This window comes from Papaver somniferum, chromosome 2 (genome assembly GCF_003573695.1).
Source record: "Papaver somniferum cultivar HN1 chromosome 2, ASM357369v1, whole genome shotgun sequence".
In the NCBI taxonomy this organism is placed as follows: domain Eukaryota; kingdom Viridiplantae; phylum Streptophyta; class Magnoliopsida; order Ranunculales; family Papaveraceae; genus Papaver; species Papaver somniferum.
The window spans coordinates 62,497,293-62,519,465 of NC_039359.1; the positions used below are offsets into that span (position 1 = coordinate 62,497,293).

Here is a 22,173-nt window from a genome sequence, read left to right on the forward strand (position 1 = left end):
AATTCCCAGTGAATTTACCAAAAGTAGATGCAATTGGGTTTTGTTTTATCTGTATACCATCAGGGAACGCACAATAGATTCTTCTTGTCTAGACATCTTTTAACCCCCAAAATATTACCTAACTCAGTGAAAAAGAGGCTAGAATTTCACAGGTCTCTCTTTTATACACCCACCCAATAGGACCCCGGAGAAGTGCAAACCGGCCAGCCCAGTTTTCCAGCCAGTCAACTGTTAGTCAACCATCAAAGTCAACTGCATGAGAAGAGCTTCAAGAATATCACCTACAGGATCTCTAATTCTCTTTTCTAGGCAAGTATGTTCACCACCTGTTGAGAATCACCCTTCACTAAAACCCTTTTTGACTGCCAACTGAGAGAATTTGACTGCTGGAGAATCTGAGAACCAACCCCTCTGAATTGCCTAGCAGCATTTCTAGCCACTGCAGCTCCTAGTCGGGCTCTTCGAATCCTAGAGAATGCTAACAGAATCTCCATTACCAATATTCCAAGAACGACCTTCCTTCATCGGGTCTCTAATTGCTATCATATAGCATGACCCTGATTCTTCTTGCAGCTCCAGAAGTTCCGTCTCTGAAAGTACTTAGGCCTTGAGAATTCCAACACAAAGGGACTGCTCAGAGTTCAAGAACCTCCACACAAACTTACCCATCATTGTAAACAAATCATGAGAAACCTTTGTATATCAGCAACCAAATGGAATTCAGATATAGTACACATAATTGTGATTACCCAGCAGAAATGGAAAATCAAGTAAGAAACAAACACTTTAAATCAATAATTTATAAGGGTTGAGCCACATGGGTAAAACCCATAACTTCACTACAAGAAAACGAAATGAGCAACAAACAACATAAAATTTAGAAACCCCCGGGTACGAAAAATAAGCTAGAACAACAAATACAGGCTAGTAAATGTTCAGGAAGGAGGAAGCATAACCCATTCTAGCTCTTGAGCTGTGGATTTCACCCAATTGGGTTCAATCCAAGTGCAGTTTGCATACCAGCCTTCTGTATTATAAAAATCTGTGGCAGAATGCTGACTTCCAAAAGAGGAGTAAGTGGCTGCTTCTAGAGAATAGAATACAACCCCTTCGCCGTTAAGAAATAATCTAGGGAAATAGACTTTGTTCTCCATGTGACTAGTAGGAGCAATTGCAGAGATACATGAGGTGTAGCTGACGAATAGCATATGCTTTCCTAGACTTTCAACTCTCATCCATTCCATCTTGTTGAAATCCAGTCTAAATATCCCTAACAAAGTTCCGTAACGTTCTAATTTCACCAGCAAAAGCTCTCCTCCACTCTCTACTAGGAAACTTGGATACATTGCACCAAATTGTTGATGGGGTTTCTCCAGAACTTTCCAACTATTATCCTCTATGTTAAGTATACCTAAAGCTCCATTATAATCTACACAGTAGAAAACACCATTGCATATAACTGGAGCATTATGCAATGGGATGTACTTTTCGGTATCAGCATTACCAAAGACGAAAAACCTCCAAAATGCTTCTCCCTTTCTAATGAAGTAGAGCGAGACTTCACAGTTTTCACGCCCTCTTTGTTCAATAGCAAAAACTACACAGTCTGACGAAGTTGGTAAGGAGGAAAAGGAGATACCTGAAAAGCCATATATCTCTTCAACTGGCAGTTGCGGAAGCTTGATGGTCTCTCTTGTGAAGGGGTTGTAAAAGAACAATGAAGTAGTTACCCAATCCTCCTTAGACATTAGTAACCAACCTCCCTTTTGAAAACGGATTACACCATGGTTTTGCATCATTGTCCCCATGGTTTTAAAAGAAAAATGATTTCAATAATCATATCACAAAATTAATCAAGAGGGTAGTTTAGGTATTAATATAAGTATCTGTATAAGGGGTGACCTAGATTTACTTCTAATGTCTTACCTAAATTAAAACAATGGTCCCAAAAAGAAAAAAAAATGATGCCCAAAAAATCGTTCATAAAATGGGACCCACATTAGCCCATTTACCAATTGGAAGAACTTTCGTCTCTTCCGCCTTGGCGTACTTTTAATTTTGAAATAAACAATCTGAGGTATATCAAAACGATGAATCACCAAATTTTTTCACTTTAATCGTAGAATTTATTTTAATTTTAGTGAAAAGAATGCTTTTTAAAGCTTACAATTTACCTAGTTAGGACATATAGGCTCACAAGTTTGTCTATTTTGTAGTCTTCTAAATGGACAACAATCTAGTTTGGAAGCGCATTTCTTATCAAATACACTGACACTAAAATCTCAATCTTTGCATAAACCTCCCTGATTTTTTGGATGGTTTCCTTTTTTCCATACTTCTACTAAATTTATATGTTTATCTTCTTGATCCTGATTATCTTTTGCTCCACTACAATATGATTGAGCTTCGTTATCTAAACCTTCAATTACTGACCCATCACTGTCGCCAAATCATTTTTTATTACTATGATTCACCTCCAGCTTCTCAACACTTGATTTGGTGTTGCAAATATTGAATATGGAAAACATATAGAGTGGCATTATGTTTTCATCCAAAAATTATTGCAATATCGATAAAGATCTTTCATAATGGTCTGAATACAACATAACACGGTATCAAAGTCCACGAATCTTTGTGGATCCACTAAAAAAAATATTATTTTAATTAATTACTAGTATAGCATGCACGCGCGATGCGCCTGCTATTTCGCAATTTTGTTTCTTCATGTATTAGTCAACAGGTTAAATTTCACAACGTGTCAATAATCAAAGTCAACGAGCAGCACCAAGTGGTCAAAATTCATTTCATGTTATTGTGCAAAAATAATCACAACTAAACTTAAACTTTTCATTTAAAATTTTTCATTCATAAATGTCCTTTTACATCAAGAATGTGTATTTAACTCTATTTTTTTAAGATAAAAAGACTTCTTTATATACAATATTTTTCGTGTACGTTCCCTTCTTTTTAGCAATGGTGCCTTTAATCAATAATTCTTTCGTGTTGCTACTTGACACTCCTCTCGAGAGAGCAACAGACAGTTAACCATAAATGAATACATGTTTAGGAAAAACATACCGGTGTTTTCAATCGTTTGTCCTTGCGCCTTTTTGATGACTGTAAAGACGAAACACAAACGGATCGTAAATTATTTACGTTTAAATTTATATGGTAGCTTCAAATTCTCAAATGTCTCCAGTGGCATCATAATGTTAAACAAACACAACGCGTGCGCGATGCACCTGCGGTTTGAATCTCCTATCATTTGAATCAATGAACGCACATTCTATAATTTATGCCATTCTTGCAATTGGAGCGTCAATATCCATTTACACAACAAAAATAAATGCCAAAGAAAAACCAAAGTAAGCCTAATTTTCTTACTATTTTTGCATTTGGATTTTAAGAATCACTTGAAAAAAAATCTCTCCATGGTTTATTTAAGGATTCCTTACTTCAACAAAAGACTTTAATAATCAAAAAACAATAAAAGAATTTAGGCTTTTTTTTTCTTTTTCTTTTTTTTCCACATTTCCGAGGTGCTTATCGGATGTTAATCAATCCGTTGGTTATTCTTATTCCATAAAATCATATAAATAGAGTTACAGAAAAATCTGGGAGACTTTATTGCATATCGTATATTCTCCCAGATAAATAAGGTAACAAAAATATATTGTCTATTACACCCCCTTAGTCATAACGGGAGAGGAGCACACGTTAAGACTAGAACGAAAACGAACAAACAATACTCGAGGAAGGCCCTTGGTGAAGATGTCTGCATATTGACTGTCAGAAGGAACGTGCAAAACATGAATCTCATCGATACGTACACGCTCTCGTACAAAATGAATATCAATCTCCACATGTTTAGTGCGTTGGTGCTGGACAGGATCCCCTGACATGTAAATAGCACTAGTGTTATCACAGTAGACAATTGTGGCACGACGTAGAGGGATGTGAAGCTCGAGAAGTAAGTTACGTAACCAAGTAGTTTCAGCAACGGCATTGGCAACTCCTCGGTATTCGGCTTCCGCACTGGAACGAGATACAGTAGCTTGTCGTTTGGACGACCAAGAAATCAGGTTGTCTCCAAGAAAGATGCAGTAGCCAGATGTCGACCGACGAGAGTCCGGGCAACCCGCCCAGTCAGCATCAGAGTATGCAGTCAAGCCCGTGATAGGGGAAGCGGAGAGAAATAAGCCGTGATCAAGAGTGCCTTGAAGATACCTGAGAATACGCTTAATAGCTTGCATGTGTATCTCCCTGGGATCATGCATAAATAAACAAACCTGCTGCACGGCATATGAAATATCAGGGCGGGTGAACGTCAGGTATTGAAGAGCCCCGGCCAAGCTTCTGTATAAAGTCGGATCCTCGAGTGGAGGGCCAGATGTAGTACTGAGCTTCGGTTGTGTATCAACAGGAGTAGTGACTGGGTTGCAGTTCGTCATTGATGCACGAGCAATAATATCTTGTGCATATGAGGACTGTGATAGAAATAATCCTGAATCTGAGCGAGTCACAGTAATACCCAGAAATTGATGTAACGCGCCAAGGTCAGTCATAGCAAATTCACATTTCATCAACCCAATGAAACGCTCTAAAAGTGCATCATTAGAAGCGGTTAAGACAATATCATCCACATATAATAATAAGTATGCAGTGTCCGAACCAGAGTGATAGACAAAAAGTGACGGATCACAAACACTTCCACGAAAACCGCAACCAGTAATAAATTGTGCAAACCTTTGAAACCATGCTCGAGGGGCTTGTTTAAGGCCATAAAGAGACCTACGGAGGCGACAAACATAATCAGGATGAGCGGAATCAACAAAACCTGGTGGTTGATGCATATATACTGTTTCAGCCAGATCACCGTGAAGAAAGGCATTTTTGACGTCTAGTTGACGAATGCCCCAAGAACGAGATGTTGCGATACTGAGTACAGTGCGTATAGTCGCTGGTTTAACAACCGGACTAAACGTCTCAAAACAATCAACTCCAACCTGTTGAGATTTGCCATTGGCCACTAGTCGAGCCTTGTAACGTTGCAAAGTTCCGTCAGCGTGAAACTTGTGACGGAAAAGCCACATTGACCGAATGATATGAGCGTTACTAGGGCGAGGAACCAGCTCCCAAGTGTTGGTCATAATCATAGCATTATATTCGTTCTTCATGGCAGCATTCCAGTTTGGGTCCCTAAGTGCATAAAGATGAGAACGGGGAAGAGGGGAAATGGGAATTGTGGATTGGACATGAAGATTGAGTTTTTGGATGGGACGGAAGATGCCCCGGGAGGCCCTGGTGGTTGGACGGGATGCCGCTCGAAGCTGTGGGCAGGAAGGTGTGGCTTGGTGAAGTGGGCTGGAAGAGGCAGGCACAGAGATGGGCTGAGTTTGTGAGGTTGTTGGGCTGTCGAGGGAGATGGGCTGTATAGAAGTGGGCAGAGGAGAAGTGGGTTGAGTGGAAATGGGCTGAGTAGAAGTGGGCTGAGTAGAAGTGGAAGTGGGCTGGGTGGAAATGGGCTGAGAGGGATAAGCTAGCCTGCGGTGTGGAGGAGTGTACAAGGTCGAAGGAGATGGGCCTTGTTCAGGAGGTGGAGCGGAATGGGCGTGGGTACAGGCTCAACAGAATTTGAAGGCACAGGTGATGGATAGGTGGAGGAATCTAGGAATGAATAGAGAGGATGGGTTTGTGGGTCGTGAGTATGGGAAGAGCTTGGACAAGAGGAAATAGAGAAGGGAAATACGTTCTCATCAAACGTGACATGTCTCGAAATAATGATTTTGTTTGTGGAAATGTCAAGACAACGATAACCACGATGATTGGGTGGAAAACCAAGAAAAACACACTAGTGGAGCGAGGAGCAAGTTTGTGTGGTGTGGTGGAGGAGAGATTAGGGTAGCAAAGACAACCAAAAATGCGAAGATGAGTATATGTGGGTTGGCGTCTATATAAGATGGACATTGGGGATTGGAAATTGAGGAGTCTAGTAGGAAGAATGTTGTGGAGGTAGACAGCCATAAGGAGAGAATAAACCCAATATTTGGGAGGAACGGAGGCATGAGACATTAGAGTACGAGTGATATCATTGATTCGGCGAATCATGCGTTCAGCCTTACCATTTTGAGATGATGTGTGAGGACACGAGAAGCGAAAAACCATGCCATTTTTACTAGAAAAGTTGTGAAAAGTGGAATTGTCAAATTCGCGACCCATGTCGCATTGGAATGATTTAATTTGGCGTTCGAATTGAGTTTGAACAAAAGATTGGAATTCCAAAAATTTGGTGAAGACTTGGGATTTTAATTTTAGTGGAAAAACCCATAAATAATTGGTGAAATCATCCAGAAATAGAAGATAATAACGAAATCCCGTATCTATATTCAACGGAGACGTCCATAAATCACTATGAATAATATCAAAAGGAGCAATACTAGTAGACTGAGAGTCATAAAAGGGAAGACGAACATGTTTGCTAATTTGACAAGAGTGACAAAGATTGGAGAATTATCCTTATTACATTGAATAAAAGATTTTGTGCGTAAAGTATCGAGGACAGCTTTGCCAGGGTGGCCGAGGCGACTATGCCAAACGGTAGGTGAGCATACGGCAAGAGAATATTGGTGAGGTGGTGGCGAAAAAGAGGATTGCACGGCGGAGGTGGTGATGGGATAGAGCTCCCCAGAACTATCACATCGGAGAATAGTCTTCCTCGAACTCAAGTCCTTCACAGAAAAACCATAAGGATCAAATTCAACAGACACATGATTATCAGTGGTAAATTTTCGAACAGAGATTAAGTTTTTGATGATGGAAGGGACGACAAGGGTGTCGTTGAGGTGAAGGGTGTGAGTTGGAAGATTTATGTACTTAGAGCCACTAGCAGTTACCGGAATGCTATTGCCATTTCCCACCAAGATAGAACGAACATTACTAGAATTAAAAACTTTTTGTAATGTACCTGGATCCGAGGTGATGTGAGAGGTTGCTCCGGTGTCCATATAGAAATCATCATCAGGTGTCCGAATGCTCATAGAGCTGTAGGCTTCGGCGATATCTGACGGTTGTAGGTAGTCTGTGGTCGGAGCAATGTAGGCTTGCGGTGATCGACCGGCAGTAGGATGGCGACCACGACCCCGTCCTCTACCACGGTTCTGGCGACCTCGTCCGCGGCTGGCAGGTGAAGCAGCATTCCAGGGAGAAGCCCAGTAGGGAGTAGCCGGATATGGGCCAGGTGCAGCAACGTTCCAGGGAGTAGCCGGATAAGCCCAGTGTGGGTAAGGAGGAAATGGGCTTGCTGGGTTGGGCAGTAGTGGGCTTCTGTTCGATTCAGTAGGGAGCTGCGGTTGAGAAAGCACTGGGCCTGTTGGATTTGGAAGCAACGGCGCTGTGCGATCCAGACTTTGTTGATGACGCTGTGCAACAACAGGAAGGTGATGGGAGGTGTGCGGTGTTCCGGCAGCAAGGGCAGCATGAGTATTTGATGTAGATTGATGTTCACGGCGAATCTCTTCAGTGCGTAGTTGAGATCGAGCAGTGTCAAACGATGGCATCGATTGTTGAATGAAGGAGGCAACAGTATTATATTCCTCCGGAAGTCTATTGACAAGCTGGATAACTAGTCGTTTTTCATCCATTGGAAACTCGAGGTCACTCAATCGACTGGAGAGTGCCTGTAGCTTATCACAATAATCATCAACGTTGTTACAGTCAATAAATATTAGAATGACAAACTTACTTTCATGGCTGGCAGCGCGGTTTCCTTTGTTGTCTTGGAAGAGACGTTTGAGACGATCCCATAAATCCTTCGCAGTTTTTCCAGTTTTGAGAACAGTCAGCATCAGATCTTTGGTCATGGTGGAGAACATCCATTGACGGCATAGGGCGTCAAGCTGTAGGATGGTGGCATCGTCAAGATCTGGTGTGGGGGAAGAACTATCTATAAGAAAAAGGAGGTTGTGCGCTTGAAGATGAAGTTGAAATAGGAGAACCCATGAAGAGTATTCGTCTTGTTTGATATCTAGTGTAACAGGGATCAAAACTTTGATGTTGGAAACGGCGAAAGCCGGATGTAAGGTGTTTTTATTACTCGGTAAGGATCGATTGTTTGCCATTGATGATTATTGGTGTTGTTGGTGTTTTTAGAGGAAGAAGAAGGAGGACCGTTTTTGGCCTCGTGATACCATATCGGATGTTAATCAATCCGTTGGTTATTCTTATTCCATAAAATCATATAAATAGAGTTACATGAAAATCTGGGAGACTTTATTGCATATCGTATATTCTCCCAGATAAATAAGGTAACAGAAATATATTGTCTATTAGTGCTAAATGTGCATGTTGTTGGTACCAAAGTGTAAAGCCTCATTGCACGTGTGAAACGGAGTTGTTTTCTCTCCCGGACACATACTGATTATCAAAAGAAAAAAAGGTTAACACCTGTCCCGAAACCCCATCACATGCTTTTACTGGAGTATTTCGTCATCTCAAAGCGGCAAGGAAATGCCGTGAAACCCCTCTCTTTCTTCTCCGGCATTTGATCATAATCTGTTCTCTCCTTTTTCTTGCTTCTATCTTCCGCTTTTTGTTTCTTTCTCTCGGGAGAATATTAGAACAATTAATACCCAGAACTCCGAACAACCAAAAGCATCAGATTAGTGGAACAAATTTGTGTAACTCCATCGTGTTGAGATTATTAGTCCCACATTGTTGGCCAATCTAAGATCCCGCGGTTTTATAATCCTTAAGGCCTCTTCACTCATTGCCAATTGATTTTAAATTGGATGTCCGTATTTTAACATGCTATCAGAGCAAGCTATTTGCGGTGAATCATTAGACCGCGCCTTTACTCCGCATCACTCGATTTAATTGTCCACGTGTTAGACCCAACGAGGTTACACGTGAGGGGGGGGGGGTGTTGAGATTATTAGTCCCACATTGTTGGGCAATTTAAGATCCTGCGGTTTATAATCCTTAGGGCCTCTCCACTCATTGCCAATTGATTTTGAATTGGATGCCCGTATTCTAACAGATCGATTGAGTCAAATGGTTGACAGCAGCAACTGGGTTGATGAATATGGGTGTAACTTACTGCTCTGCTTGAGGAGATGAAGGCTTTCAAAAGATTTCAAGATCAGTACGCGTTCATTTTTTGATTTGAGATAAGTTGGACTTGAGGTTGATCTAATTTGCTTAAGTTTGAATTTGCTTAAAAGGAAAAAAGTATTTGTTGAAATTTACAAAATGGGTTAATTTAATTGCTGGTAAGATTAGGAAGTTTGGGAAGATTCAATATGAAGGCTTAATAATTATGATCTCACCCTTTAACTATTCTCAAATTAACGGTAACTGTGGTGGACCTGGTGGTGCTACTGGTTATGGGAGTGGTAGCGGTGAAGGATTCGGGCCATTCGCAATGAATTGACAAAACTGAATTTTCAATTATAGTTTTCACGAAAGTCAGCGAAAGTGCTGGTTATTGATTACGGTGGTGGTGCTTGTTACAACATTGGTGGTGATGGCGCTGGTTACTTTGGTGTGATGGTTGTAATCTGTTGACGGTGGAGGTGTTCAGGGAAAAGGAGGAAAGCGATAAAGAAAACGAAGATCCAAATTAAGCGTTTTTCAATTAGATTGTCAAAGTTACAGCGTTATCCTTTGGTGCATTATTGTGATAAGAAAATAAGCGAGGGCACTATAGTAAAAAAGGGAGGTCATGGTTGAAAAGTCCTCCTTTCCTTTATTATAGTAAGATAAATGTAACCGGATTTGTAATCATTTGGATGAGAAATATCTAAGATTTTCATAGCTACATATTCTCATGGGTCAAAATAAGTTTTGTAATACTTTGTAGTATTTATTTAAATCATTATGGCCAAAAAATATTCAGTCTAATCTGTGCCGTTATGGCGCGGATTATTTCTAATGTACCCACAAGCAATAACACTATTTACCCTCCGTACTCCGTAAAATAATGTTATAATCGGCTAGCCCGATATGTTTATATCTATTGATTGTAATCATTTTTCAACATAGAAAATTCGGATTTGGTTCATAATAATCGGTTGTTATGCAACTAATTATGTGCCGATTATAACCTGAAAAACCGATGGAGGGAGATTTATGAAAACTAAATTTATTGTTTTCTTATTATTATTTGTATTTTATTGATCTATTAAAGAATTACAACCATTTGGCAATAAGTTGGTGGGTAGCCCAGAATTTTCTTTTTTTTTTTTATAAACAATTTATCTCTTGAATAAGAAACAAAGACTAAAGGAAACCAAAAAGAAATTACAAGAAATTAGTTGGAAGCCTGAAAACAAGTTCGGCTCTAACCCCCTTTTGAATGACAACACCTATCCTATACAACAAGAAATAAGCACCCTTAAGTGTACCTTCATGCATGGCAGAATAGTTGCGAAGACGCTTCAAGAGATCAACTGCGCATCATCACTGAGCTCCCCTAAAGTGGAGAAGGCAAGCACACCAAAACCATATCTGTGACTCACACACTGGTCAAAATACTTGGTACGTTTACGAAGAAAAACAATTAAAATTCGGATTTATTAATTAGGTAATTTTAGAATAGGTTAGAAGTTTTTTTTTAAGAGTTTTAATAAGTTAGGAAAGTTGCCTAAAGGTAGTAGATACCTTGGGAAACAAGTTTTTGATATTTCTTTAAATTTAGGGGTTGTTTAGAAGCTACAATTGGGAGATACTCTCACAAATTGGAGAACACTAAATAAATAAAAAAATAAAAACATTATGAAATACTTTAAGTACCTCTTATCCAAATAATTTTTATAATGACTAACTTATCCTTAAGTATCCCCAAACATATTAACTGTCGGTAACTAAAAGTGTTATCCAGCAATACCGACTAACACAGTCGGGATTGGTTTCATCAACAAGATAATACCGACTATTACATTCGATATCCCATTCATCTTTATAACAATACCGATTAATGGAAACCCACTTTATTATAATCTCTTCTCTATACGATTCTCTCACTCCCCACTTCAAAATCCATCTTCCTCCCACAAGATTTAAGTACGTCTAAGGAAAAAAACAGACAAAGACAACAAACTTATTAAATAAATAAAATCCAAATTCTTATTAAAGTAAGACATGATTCATAAAAGATGGTGCTTGTAGTCCTCGAGGTCCTCCTTCTCAAGTCTCTTATGTCCAAAAACAAAAATTGGGAGACTTTTTGATTAAAAAAAATATTTTGTTATTGTTAAATTTTTTGTTTAACTTTATTACGAATTTTATTTTTAGTCGGGTGAAACCTGAGATCAAAATAATCATCATATCTATAATTGTGATTCTTTGGAGTTGTGAAGTCTGGATTATCATTGTTCATAGTCGTTATTCTTTGCGTTTGAGGGTCTGAATAATTTTATTGGTTATTTTTATTAATTTTGATTCCACTGCGACAATTATCATCATTAAAACACTTCCGAATTGCACTAATTTTTACCAACTCTAAGTCTCTAACTAATAGTACAAATCGGTCGTGGAGCTGCTCCAAAAGATTTTGATGCATTAAGAGAACAAATAATGATAGATATCGAAGGTATAATGGTTAGACATAACATTGATGGTATTTTCATGATGCTCTTGAAGATGATGAACCTACTGATGAAGTTGTTTGTAACACCCCGTATTTTTAGCATGGCGCATGTGCAAAGATGCGTCATGGCATAAGATGAAGCTTCATCTCAAGCTCAGTTGCGTGTTAAGAGGAACATTGTCCTAGAGCCAATATGGCGCCATGTAAGGTGCATTGGGAAATTATATTGTCCAAGAGGGTACAAGTTGGAAGTTGTATTGGCCAAGATCCAATCTTGCACCAAAGGTGCTTCAGGCCAGTTGGGTGGGTGGCCTAGAAGAAAGTAGCGCCACAATAGCGCATTACGCATGTCATTGGCCTATGGATAGTATCGAAACATGAAAGAGCAGGCTGGCCTTGACAATGCACAACCACCACGACTGGACATTAGAGTGGCATATGGGCCAAAGACGAAAATTCATCCATCACAGCCCTTCACTGGACCTGGCTCAAGAAATATTCAGCCATCATGGTCGGACATTGGAACTGGCATGTGAGCTAGAAATGAATGTACAACTATCATGGACGTACACTGTAGTTGTCCATGGTAGTAATGTGCACCCATCACGACCTTGTGATGTGGAGATATCATTTTCCTCCCCTAATATAATTAGGTTCTAAAAATGTCTTTAAAACATATATAGGGAGGGGTAGTTGGTTAAAGGTGCATATGCGGACCATGCACCAAGAAAATTTCATGGCTTAGCCGAAAGAATATAAGTGATGGTTATGCCTAATTTATAGATCAGTAGCCTTTCCAATGGAGCATATTAAGCATGGGCATCACTATGCCATGCCGTGGACCAAATATGCATCTTTTAGATACATTTGGACGGAACGTCCTATACGGACTAGGCCATTCCCGTTATTGCTTGTCCACGACCTTGCAAACGAGTTGGCTTAAGTTTATGTCCCTTCGTGGATAAACTACGGTCTGTGCTTGATCTCTTTAGAGTAGGTAAGGGTACGTAGGCAGACGCAATGAGTTGCAACATTGTCGATCCATCACTTTGTCACTCATATCATCTAATTTAGATATGATTGCGGCATATTGGCCTCTCATATCATTTGGCTCGGTAGTTCGACGCAAAATATTTTTGTGGCCAAACTTGATGCGGAAAGTTGCATTCCACTCTTTGGATGCTCATACTTCCTATCAAGGCGTTCAATTTAGGCATATACCAATGGCGCATTGGGTATGGCCTCGAAAGTAAGCTACATCGATGTGCAAATTAGCAGATCTTGCATAAACCTAAAGAAAGTAGGTAATGAGCCTGATTGATACACACTTGGCACGAGTAAGATAAGTGCATTCTTTCAGAAATGCCTAAGCTAAGGTATTAGACCTACAATGACCTATGGGTAAGTTCAAGGCATGTCTTCTTCCTGGACAAGACTCGGAAGCCAATGATACATGTAAGGTGCATCGTCCATAAATTTCAAGGCTTTAAACCCTTTGTACAACAAGGGTAAGTTGGAATGGTGTGGAAGCTAAGTTAGCTGCATCATGCTCCATGAGCATGCTAGCAAGGGAAAATGGACGTGCATTTTCATAGCTTTAAGGCCCGGATTATAGGATCATCATGGCGCATCGGGAAATCATGGCCTGCACGCCAGGGGAATTTTTCCGGTCCTTCACAGTTAGTATCAGAGATAACTCTAGGGGAATGGACTCATTAGCGAGTATCTTCCTTGAATGGAACCTTAAAGCTTGATAGTATGTCAACTTTTGCATGCAGAAAGAGTTTGTAACTGCTATGCCAGTTAATATGAGAATCGAGTTGAGATTGTTTAACTACTGTGAGCATGCCTATCCTAAGTGGCCGCCTACTTACGAGTGGATATCCGAAAGACAGTTCAGAATGTTAGGCGGACAATGGGACTGATCACCCCCACACGTTGGGAACTGGCCAACGGTGTACGTTTTCTGGAAGATTAGCATCTCACTTACGAGTGACAATCTGGATGACCGTTAAGGACGATGGGAAACTGGATCTTGTTCCACACAGTACCACAAAAACAAGTCGCCTGTTGCGTTATACTAGTGCCAAATATTTGGCACTAACCTTATGAACCTTAGGGATTCCTGAGTGGTAGTACGGGACGCCATCTAAGATACCTTATTGAGATATCATTTTGGAAACTATCTAATTGAGATTCTTGGTAACGTTGTGGACTCTTTTTGGATTTCTGAATATGCGATATGGGACGTTTTCTCAAAAGATCCAAATTGTCGTCCGCGATAAACTAAGAAACCTTGTGATTTCTGAGCATCTGGTATGAGAATTTTGCTCAGGAATACAAATCGAAGAGCTTGTCCATAATAATTTTTGTTTTGAATTTCGGGGACGAATTCTATATATGGGTGGATATTGTAACACCCCGTGTTTTTAGCATGGTGCATGCACAAAGATGCGCCATGGGATGAGATGAAGCTTCATCTCAAGCTCCATTGCGTGTTAAGAGGAACATTGGCGTACAGCCAATACGACGACAAGTAAGGAGCCTTGCAAAGTTGATTGACCAATATCACACCAAGAGGGTACAAGTTGTAAGTTGTATTGTCTAATAGTCAATCTAGCACCAAAGGTGCTTCAGGCGAGTTGGGTGGGTGGCCTAGACCAAAGTAGTGCCACAATGGCGCATTACGCAGGTCATTAGCATATGGAAAATATCGCAACAAGCTAGAGAAGGCTGGTCTTGTCAATGTACAACCATCACGGTTGGACATTGGAGCGGCATATAGGCCAAAGCCGGATATACATCCATAACGGCCCTTCACTAGACCTGGATCAGGAAACATTGGAACTGGCATGTGATCTAGAACTGAATGTACAACCATAACGGTCGTAAATTGCAGTTGGCCATGGTCGTAATGTGAACCCATCACGACCTTGGGACGTGGTGAAATCATTTTCCTCCCCTAATATAACTTGTAAAAATGTCTTTAAAACATATACGGGGAGAGGTAGTTGGTTGAAGGTGCATATGCGGACCATGCACCAAGAAAATTTCATAGCTTAGCCGAAAGAGTATAAATGACGTTATGCCTAATTTATACATGAGTAACCTTTCCAATGGAGCATATTAAGCATTGGCATCACTATGCCATGCCGCGGACGAAATATGCATCTTTTATATACGTTTGGAAGAAACGGCCTATACGGAATAGGCCATTCCCATTATTGCTTGTCCACGGCCTTGCAAATGAGTAGGCTTAAGTTTTTGTCCCTTCTTGGATGAACTACGGTCTGTGCTTGATCCTTTTAGAGTAAGGAAGGGTACGTAAGAAACTTCAATGAGTTGCAGTATTGTCGGTCCAGCACTTTGTCACTCATATCATTTAATCTAAAGATGATTGCGGCATATTGGCCTCTCGTATCATCTAGCTCGACAGTTTGATGCAAGATATGATTGTGGCCAAACTTGATGAGAAAAATTTGAATTTCACTCTTTGTATGCTCATACTTCTTATCAAGGCGTTCGACTTAGCGCATGTACCAATGACACATTGGGCATGGCCTCGAAAGTAAGCTACATCGATATGCAAGTTAGCGGAGGTTGCATAAGCCTAAGGAAAGTACGTCATGAGCCTGATTGATGCACCCTTGGAACGAGCAAGACAAGTGCATGCTTTCAGCATTGCCTAAGTTAGTTGCATCATGCTCCACGAGCATAATTTCAAGGGAAAATGGACGTACATTTTCCTAAATTTAAGGCCCGGATTATATGATCATCGTGGCGCATCGGGGAATTCATGGGTGCGTCAGGCAAAATTTTCCAGTTCGTGACATTGTTCTTGGAGATCAAGGAGTAAACTTTGTGATGGTTTCTCATATCTACCATAATAAGAGAAATTTTTTTGAATCAACTTATGAAGATCTGTTTTGGGTTTCCACCAATATGCCTCATGCTTCTTTACGATGCGACTATGATAATATATGTGGCCCGATCACATCTTAATCTAAGAGGCTTCTTAATGGTGCACATAATACTTTTTTTACGACATCAATTCGTGTGCTCAAAGATTTTCAACAACAAGTTACACATGCAGAACATGGTACCCGCAAGATTTAAGGATGAATCTTCTCCAACACCGGTAGAATGATGGAGGGAGATTTACGGAAACTAAGTTTATTGTTTTCTTATTATTATTTGTATTTTATTAATGATAATTTTAGAAGAAAAACAATTAAAGTTTAGATTTATTAATTAGGATAATTTTAAAATAATATAGAAGTTTATTTAAAGAGTTTTAATTAGTTACGAAAGTTTCCTTAAGGCAGTAGATATCTTGGGAATAAGTTTTTGATATTTCTGTTAAGTTTAGGGTTTGTTTAGGAGGAGTTATCTATATAAGGAGCTCCAAAAAAAAATATTATGAGACTGTTTTGATTAAAAAAATATTATGTTATTGTTAGACTTTTTGTTTAACTTTATTGCGATTTTTATTTTTAGTCAGGTAAAACCCGAGGTCCAAATAATCATCTTATCCATAGTTGTGATTTTTTGGAGTTGCGAGGTATAAATTATCATTATTCATAGTCGTTATTCTTCGAAATAATTTGAGGTTTGAACAATTTTATTGGTTACTTTCATTACTTTTTATTCCACTGCGACAATTATCATCATTAAAATGCTTCCGAATTGCATAAAAAACCTATATAAAGGTTGAGCACTTCCTTTAACTAAAATTGGTCGATGTTCATGTCCACGGGAAACCGAATCTGGGTTGATGTTCAACCACAAAGAATATCAAGAACAATCAGCAGATATGGTCATGAATATTAGCCGATTATTAGGTATCGTTCAGTATGTATATGAAATCGACCGATTCTAGTTAAACCGAGAAAACCAATGTTTTTTTTATAATTTTTCAATTTTTCAATGAATAAACCAAATACAAGCATAATTAAGTGCAATTTGTTGCTATGGATGATGTTCGTTTGAAAAATATTTGAAATAAGCAAAATGAAATTTCCTTTAAATCGATAGACGTAGTTAGGTTTTAGTGTTAGTTTGTAAGGGAAATGAGTTGAATACGTCTCAATTTTAGAATAACAAGACTTACGATTAGATTTTAGGGGTGAAGGTAACTTAATACTTTTATTAGTTTAGACACCATTTATCTTTTTATATTGGATGGACGAAAAAAATCAATTGGCCCCAACTAATTGAGATATGAACTGAATTAGCCTGGTTTTTTATTGACAACTTTGTTAGAAGGTTTAAACTTTGTTGGTATCAACACCCAACATTGAATATCCAATTAAAATATTAATAACTGGTCAATATGAAAGTTATTGATGTTCCGACCTAATTAGAATTATGCTCGGGGCATAGGAACCCTTATTTTAGGAAGTAATGTATCAAGGAAATTGATGATTGTCTAGGATGGGTAGAGAGACCGACTGACCAATGAGTATGAGGACCAGACATTGGTGGTGGTGAGACCTGCTAAGAGGTGCATGGAGAGTTGTCCAATTGGTGTTAAGCGGACTCACCCAAATGGAGGGTTAATCAAGTGATTAATTAATGAATGTAGTGGACCGTCCATGGTGACAAGGGATCGTTCAGGACCGTCCATGGTGATGCATGGGACGTCACGTCGACGGATGACCACTCCTTAGAATTTTGGTATGTTTTGGTGGCCATTCGAACATTATTCTATATTTTCATAAGAGTTTGGTAGTTCCATGATATGGTAAATTTAGAAATAAGAGAACTCATATTGACTCTCAAAGTTACTAAAATGTCATGCATCATGTATGCAAATATTGATGAAAAATAGATAAAAAAATAACAGTGAGCTCAAAATGCATTTGTGAGCTAAAAAAGAAACCATACTGAGATCATAGATGCGCATTTTCTTCAGAAGATTTGAAATTTATGAGAATCATGTCCACAATGATTTGTGCTAGTAATATTTGTTGGTTAAACTTCAACATAGAAGTCACTAACAAGCTGGTTAGGACAAGATTAGGAAATTGATGTAATCCTAAGGGAATTAGAAGTCATCTAGTTCTAAGAAAAGGAAAGACATGTAATAAGGTAATAGGACTAGGAAAAGGAATTCATAGTTATATATATATATGATCACCAAAGTTGTGGTTGATCATATGAGCAAGATTAGAGCTTGTGTTTAGTTTTGAGAGATTTTCTAAACATCAATAAAGAGAGTTGTCTTTATATAAGCTAAGTTTCATCTTGCAGTTGCCATTAATTGGTATCAGAGCTTGTTTTTGAGCCATGGAAAACGAAACCACCATTGTGGGTGCAAAACAGTTCACGCCACCATCAATACAAGTTCCAATCCTCAAAGCCACAAACTACACAGTATGGGCCATGAGAATCAAGGTACTGATGAAAATCTACAAAGTTTGGGAAACAATTGATCCTGGTACATTTGACCCAGACAAAAACAATGTTGCCATTGGATTACTCTTTCAAGCAATACCAGAATGTCTTGTTCTACAAGTTGGTGAACATGAAACTTCAAAGAAAATTTGGGATGCAATAAAGGCACGTAATCTCGGAGTTGATCTAGTTAAAGAAGCCTGTCTGCAAACATTAATGTCTGAATTTGAAAGAGTGAAGATGAAAGACACTGATACTATTGATAGCTTAGTAGGAAAGCTATCAGAGATAGCCTCAAAAGTTGCGTCACTTGGACAATCCATTGATGAAGATAAACTGGTAAAGAAGGTTCTCAATAGTTTACCAAGATCCAAGTATATTCATATCATAGCCTCTCTCGAACAAGTCTTAGATTTAAAGAAGACTAACTATGAAGATATAATTGGAAGATTGAAAGCATATGAAGAGAGAATCATTGATGAAGAAAACAATGGAGAAACTCAAGGAAAACTCTTGTACACAAACTCTTACTAACAAAACTCTGCGACAAGAGGAAGAGGTCGTGGAAGAGGTGGTAGAGGAAACAAAGGCCTAGGAAGGGGAGGAAGGTTTAACTCACAAGATAGAACAACAAGTCAGAATGATAAAAACCAAGGGAAAGAAAAGAAGGATAGATCAAACATTATTTGTTACAGATGTGATAAACCAGGACACTTCTCCTCTGTATGCCCTGAAAGAATACAAAAGATGGAAGAAGCAAACAAGAATGAAACAAGGGAAGCAGATACAACTCTTTTCATGCACGAAGTTGTATTCTTAAACGAAGGGAAACTAATACCAAAGAACTACGAATCAAAGGATGGAGAAGAAGGAATCTGGTATTTAGATAATGGAGCCAGCAATCACATGACTAGTAAGAGACACTACTTTTCTGAAATCAATGAGAAAATCAAAGGACAAGTGAAGTTTGTGGATGGATCTTCTGTAGAAATTGAAGGGAAAGGATCAATTCTATTTCATAGCAAGACCGGAGAACAAAAGCTTGTCACAAACATCTACTTCATCCCAAACTTACAAAGCAACATTCTAAGTTTAGGACAAGCTACAGAAGTTGGATATGATGTTAGAATGCGACAAGATTATCTAACAGTTCATGACCCAAGTGGAAGACTTTTAGTTAGAGTCTCACGCTCACATAATAGACTCTACAAGATAAGTCTCATGATTGGAAGGTCATTGTGTCTGAATATGAGACTGGAAGATCATACATGGAAATGGCACGCAAGGTTAGGACACATAAGCTTTAGAACTTTAAAGGCAATGTCTCAGAACAAGATGGTTCGAGGACTACCACAGATAAATGATGAAGCAAAAATCTGTGAATCATGTTTAGTTGGGAAACAAACTCGTCAAGGTTTCCCAAAAGTAACAACATTCAGAGCCTCAAAGACATTAGAGCTTTTTCATGATGATTTATGTGGTCCTATTACACCACAAACCCTTGCAAATAACAAATACATATTTGTTATTATAGATGACTTCTCAAGATATATGTGGTCTATTCTTATGAAAGAAAAGAGTGAAGCATTTGACAGATTCAAAGCTTTCAGAAATCTGATAGAAAAAGAGTTAAAAGAGGAGGTCAAAATGCTTAGAACTGATAGAGGAGGAGAGTCCACTTCCTTAGAGTTCAACAAGTTCTGTGAGTCAAATGGAATCAAAAGGAAACTCACAACACCATATACACCACAACAAAACGGAGTGGTGGAGAGGAGAAACAGGACTCTAATGGAGATGACAAGAAGTTCTTTGAAGGCTATGCAGGTACCTAATTATCTATGGGGAGAAGCTGTACGACACTCCACATACCTAATAAACAGGATACGTACGAAAGCTCTGAAAGACATGACTTCATATGAAAGTTTGCGAAAGAGAAAACCAAACATAGATCATTTAAGAGTGTTTGGTTGCGAAGCATACGCAAAAGTTGATTCTGCAACTCTGAAGAAACTGGATGATCGATCTCAGACTCTTGTGAATCTAGGAATTGAGCCTGGATCCAAAGCTTACAGATTATTCAATCCAACAACGAAAAGAGTGCTAGTGAGTCGAGATGTGGTATTCGATGAAAAAGCAAACTGGAACTGGAAAGAAACTAATAATGGACCAAGTAGGGATCCAGGAATGTTTCACATGAAATGGGGTCAAGTAATTGATGAAGGAGAAGGACCCATAATCATCAATACCAATGGAAACAATGATGTTAATCAAGAAGAAGAAGAGAATAATGAAAACACTGAGAATAACGAAGAAGTAGAAGAAGAAGAAGAAGAAGAGATCGATGAAATAACTCAACCCATTCCACTGCGAAAATCAACAAGACAGATACAAAATCCACAGTACCTGGAGGATTATGTTCTTCAAGCTGCAGAAGAATGTGAGATTATGCTACTTTCTGTTAATGATGAATCAAGGAATTTTCAGGAAGCAAAGGTCTCGACTAAATGGACACAAGCATGTAGAGAAGAAATTATTTCAATCAACAGAAACAAGACTTGGTTTCTAGTTGATAATCCAGGTGGGGTAAAAGTGATTGGTCTTAAGTGGATCTTCAAAATAAAACGGAATGCTGATGGTACTGCCAACAAATATAAGGAAAGACTTGTAGCTAAGGGATACGTTCAAGAATCAGGCATAGACTTTGATGAAGTTTTCGCACCAGTTGCTAGACAAGAGACAATTCGTCTCTTAATAGCATAAGCAGCATCAAACTCATGGGAAATTCACCACTTAGACGTTAAGACATCATTCTTACATGGTGAATTGCGAGAAGACGTGTATGTTGAACAACCAGAAGGTTTTGAAGTAAAAGGACAAGAGCATAAGGTTTATAAGTTATCAAAAGCTCTATATGGTCTAAGACAAGCTCCTCGAGCCTGGAATACAAAGTTAGATCAAATCTTAAGAGAAATCAGATTTGTTAAGTGCTCTAAAGAAACATCAGTATACAGAAAAGAAGAAAAGGGAACGCTTCTTGTGATTGCAGTCTATGTAGATGATCTATTTTTGACTGGAAACTCCCTTAAGGTGATCAATGAGTTCAAGAGAGAAATGTCATCAAAGTTTTAGATGTCAGACCTCGGAAAACTCACTTATTACCTTGGCATAGAAGTCCATCAAGGAGTAGACGGGATTCAGATTAAACAAGAAGCTTATGCAAGGAGAATTCTGAAAGAAGCAGGACTTGAAACTTGTAACCCAACTAAGATACCAATGGAGTTTGGACTTAAAGTTTCAAAGGCACAAGAAGAAGCTGAGATTGATCCAATGAGTTATAGAAGAAATGTTGGATGGCTTAGATACTTGTTACACACAAGACCAGACTTGGCTTTCTCTGTGGGAGTAGCAAGCCGTTATATGCAGAGTCCACGCAAGTCTCATGGTGATGCAATAAAGCAGATATTGAGATATCTAAGAGGAACAATCAGCTGTGGATTGAAGTATGGTCGAGGAGGATCAAAAGGAATTGTTGGCTATAGTGAGAGCAGTCATAATATTGACCAAGATGATGGAAAAGGTACAACTGGTCATATATTTTATCTAGGAGAAGCACCTATTACATGGTGTTCACAGAAGCAAGACACAGTAGCTCTGTCATCATGCGAAGCTGAGTTCATGGCCGCAACAGAAGCAGCTAAACAATCAATATGGCTTCAAGAACTGTTGGGTGAAATCAAAGGAAGAGAACCTGAAAAAGTTCTCATCAAGATTGATAATAAGTCTGCAATTCCACTCACTAAAAATCCAGTGTTTCATGGGAAGAAGAAACACATTCACAAAAGGTATCATTTCATACGAGAATGCATCGAGAAGGAGGTCATTAACGTAGAACACATACCTGGAACTGAGCAGAAAGCAGATATATTGACAAAGGCATTAGCTCGGATCAAGTTTGAAGAAATGAGACAATTTATTGGAGTACAAGATATGTCACGGGTAAGGTTGAAGCTTAACGGGGAGAATGTTGGTTAAACTTCAACATAGAAGTCACTAACAAGCTGGTTAGGACAAGATTAGGAAATTGATGTAATCCTAAGGGAATTAGAAGTCATCTAGTTCTAAGAAAACAAAAGACATGTAATAAGGTAATAGGACTAGGAAAAGGAATTCATAGTTCTATATATATATGATCA

At 38.9% G+C, this 22,173-nt stretch overlaps 1 protein-coding gene across 1 annotated transcript; it reads right to left on the reverse strand.

Moving 5' to 3' along the window:
• Positions 1-935: 935 nt before the first annotated feature.
• Positions 936-1,808, reverse strand: LOC113351200 (F-box/kelch-repeat protein At1g57790-like). Its single transcript, XM_026595229.1, has one exon. It carries the CDS (start codon positions 1,806-1,808, stop codon positions 936-938), a length of 873 nt encoding a protein of 290 aa, XP_026451014.1.
• Positions 1,809-22,173: the final 20,365 nt, after the last annotated feature.

Coding starts and splice junctions, on each gene's coding strand:
- LOC113351200 (XM_026595229.1), bottom strand. CDS start 1,808: ATGGGGACAATGATGCAAAACCATGGTGTAATCCGTTTTCAAAAGGGA.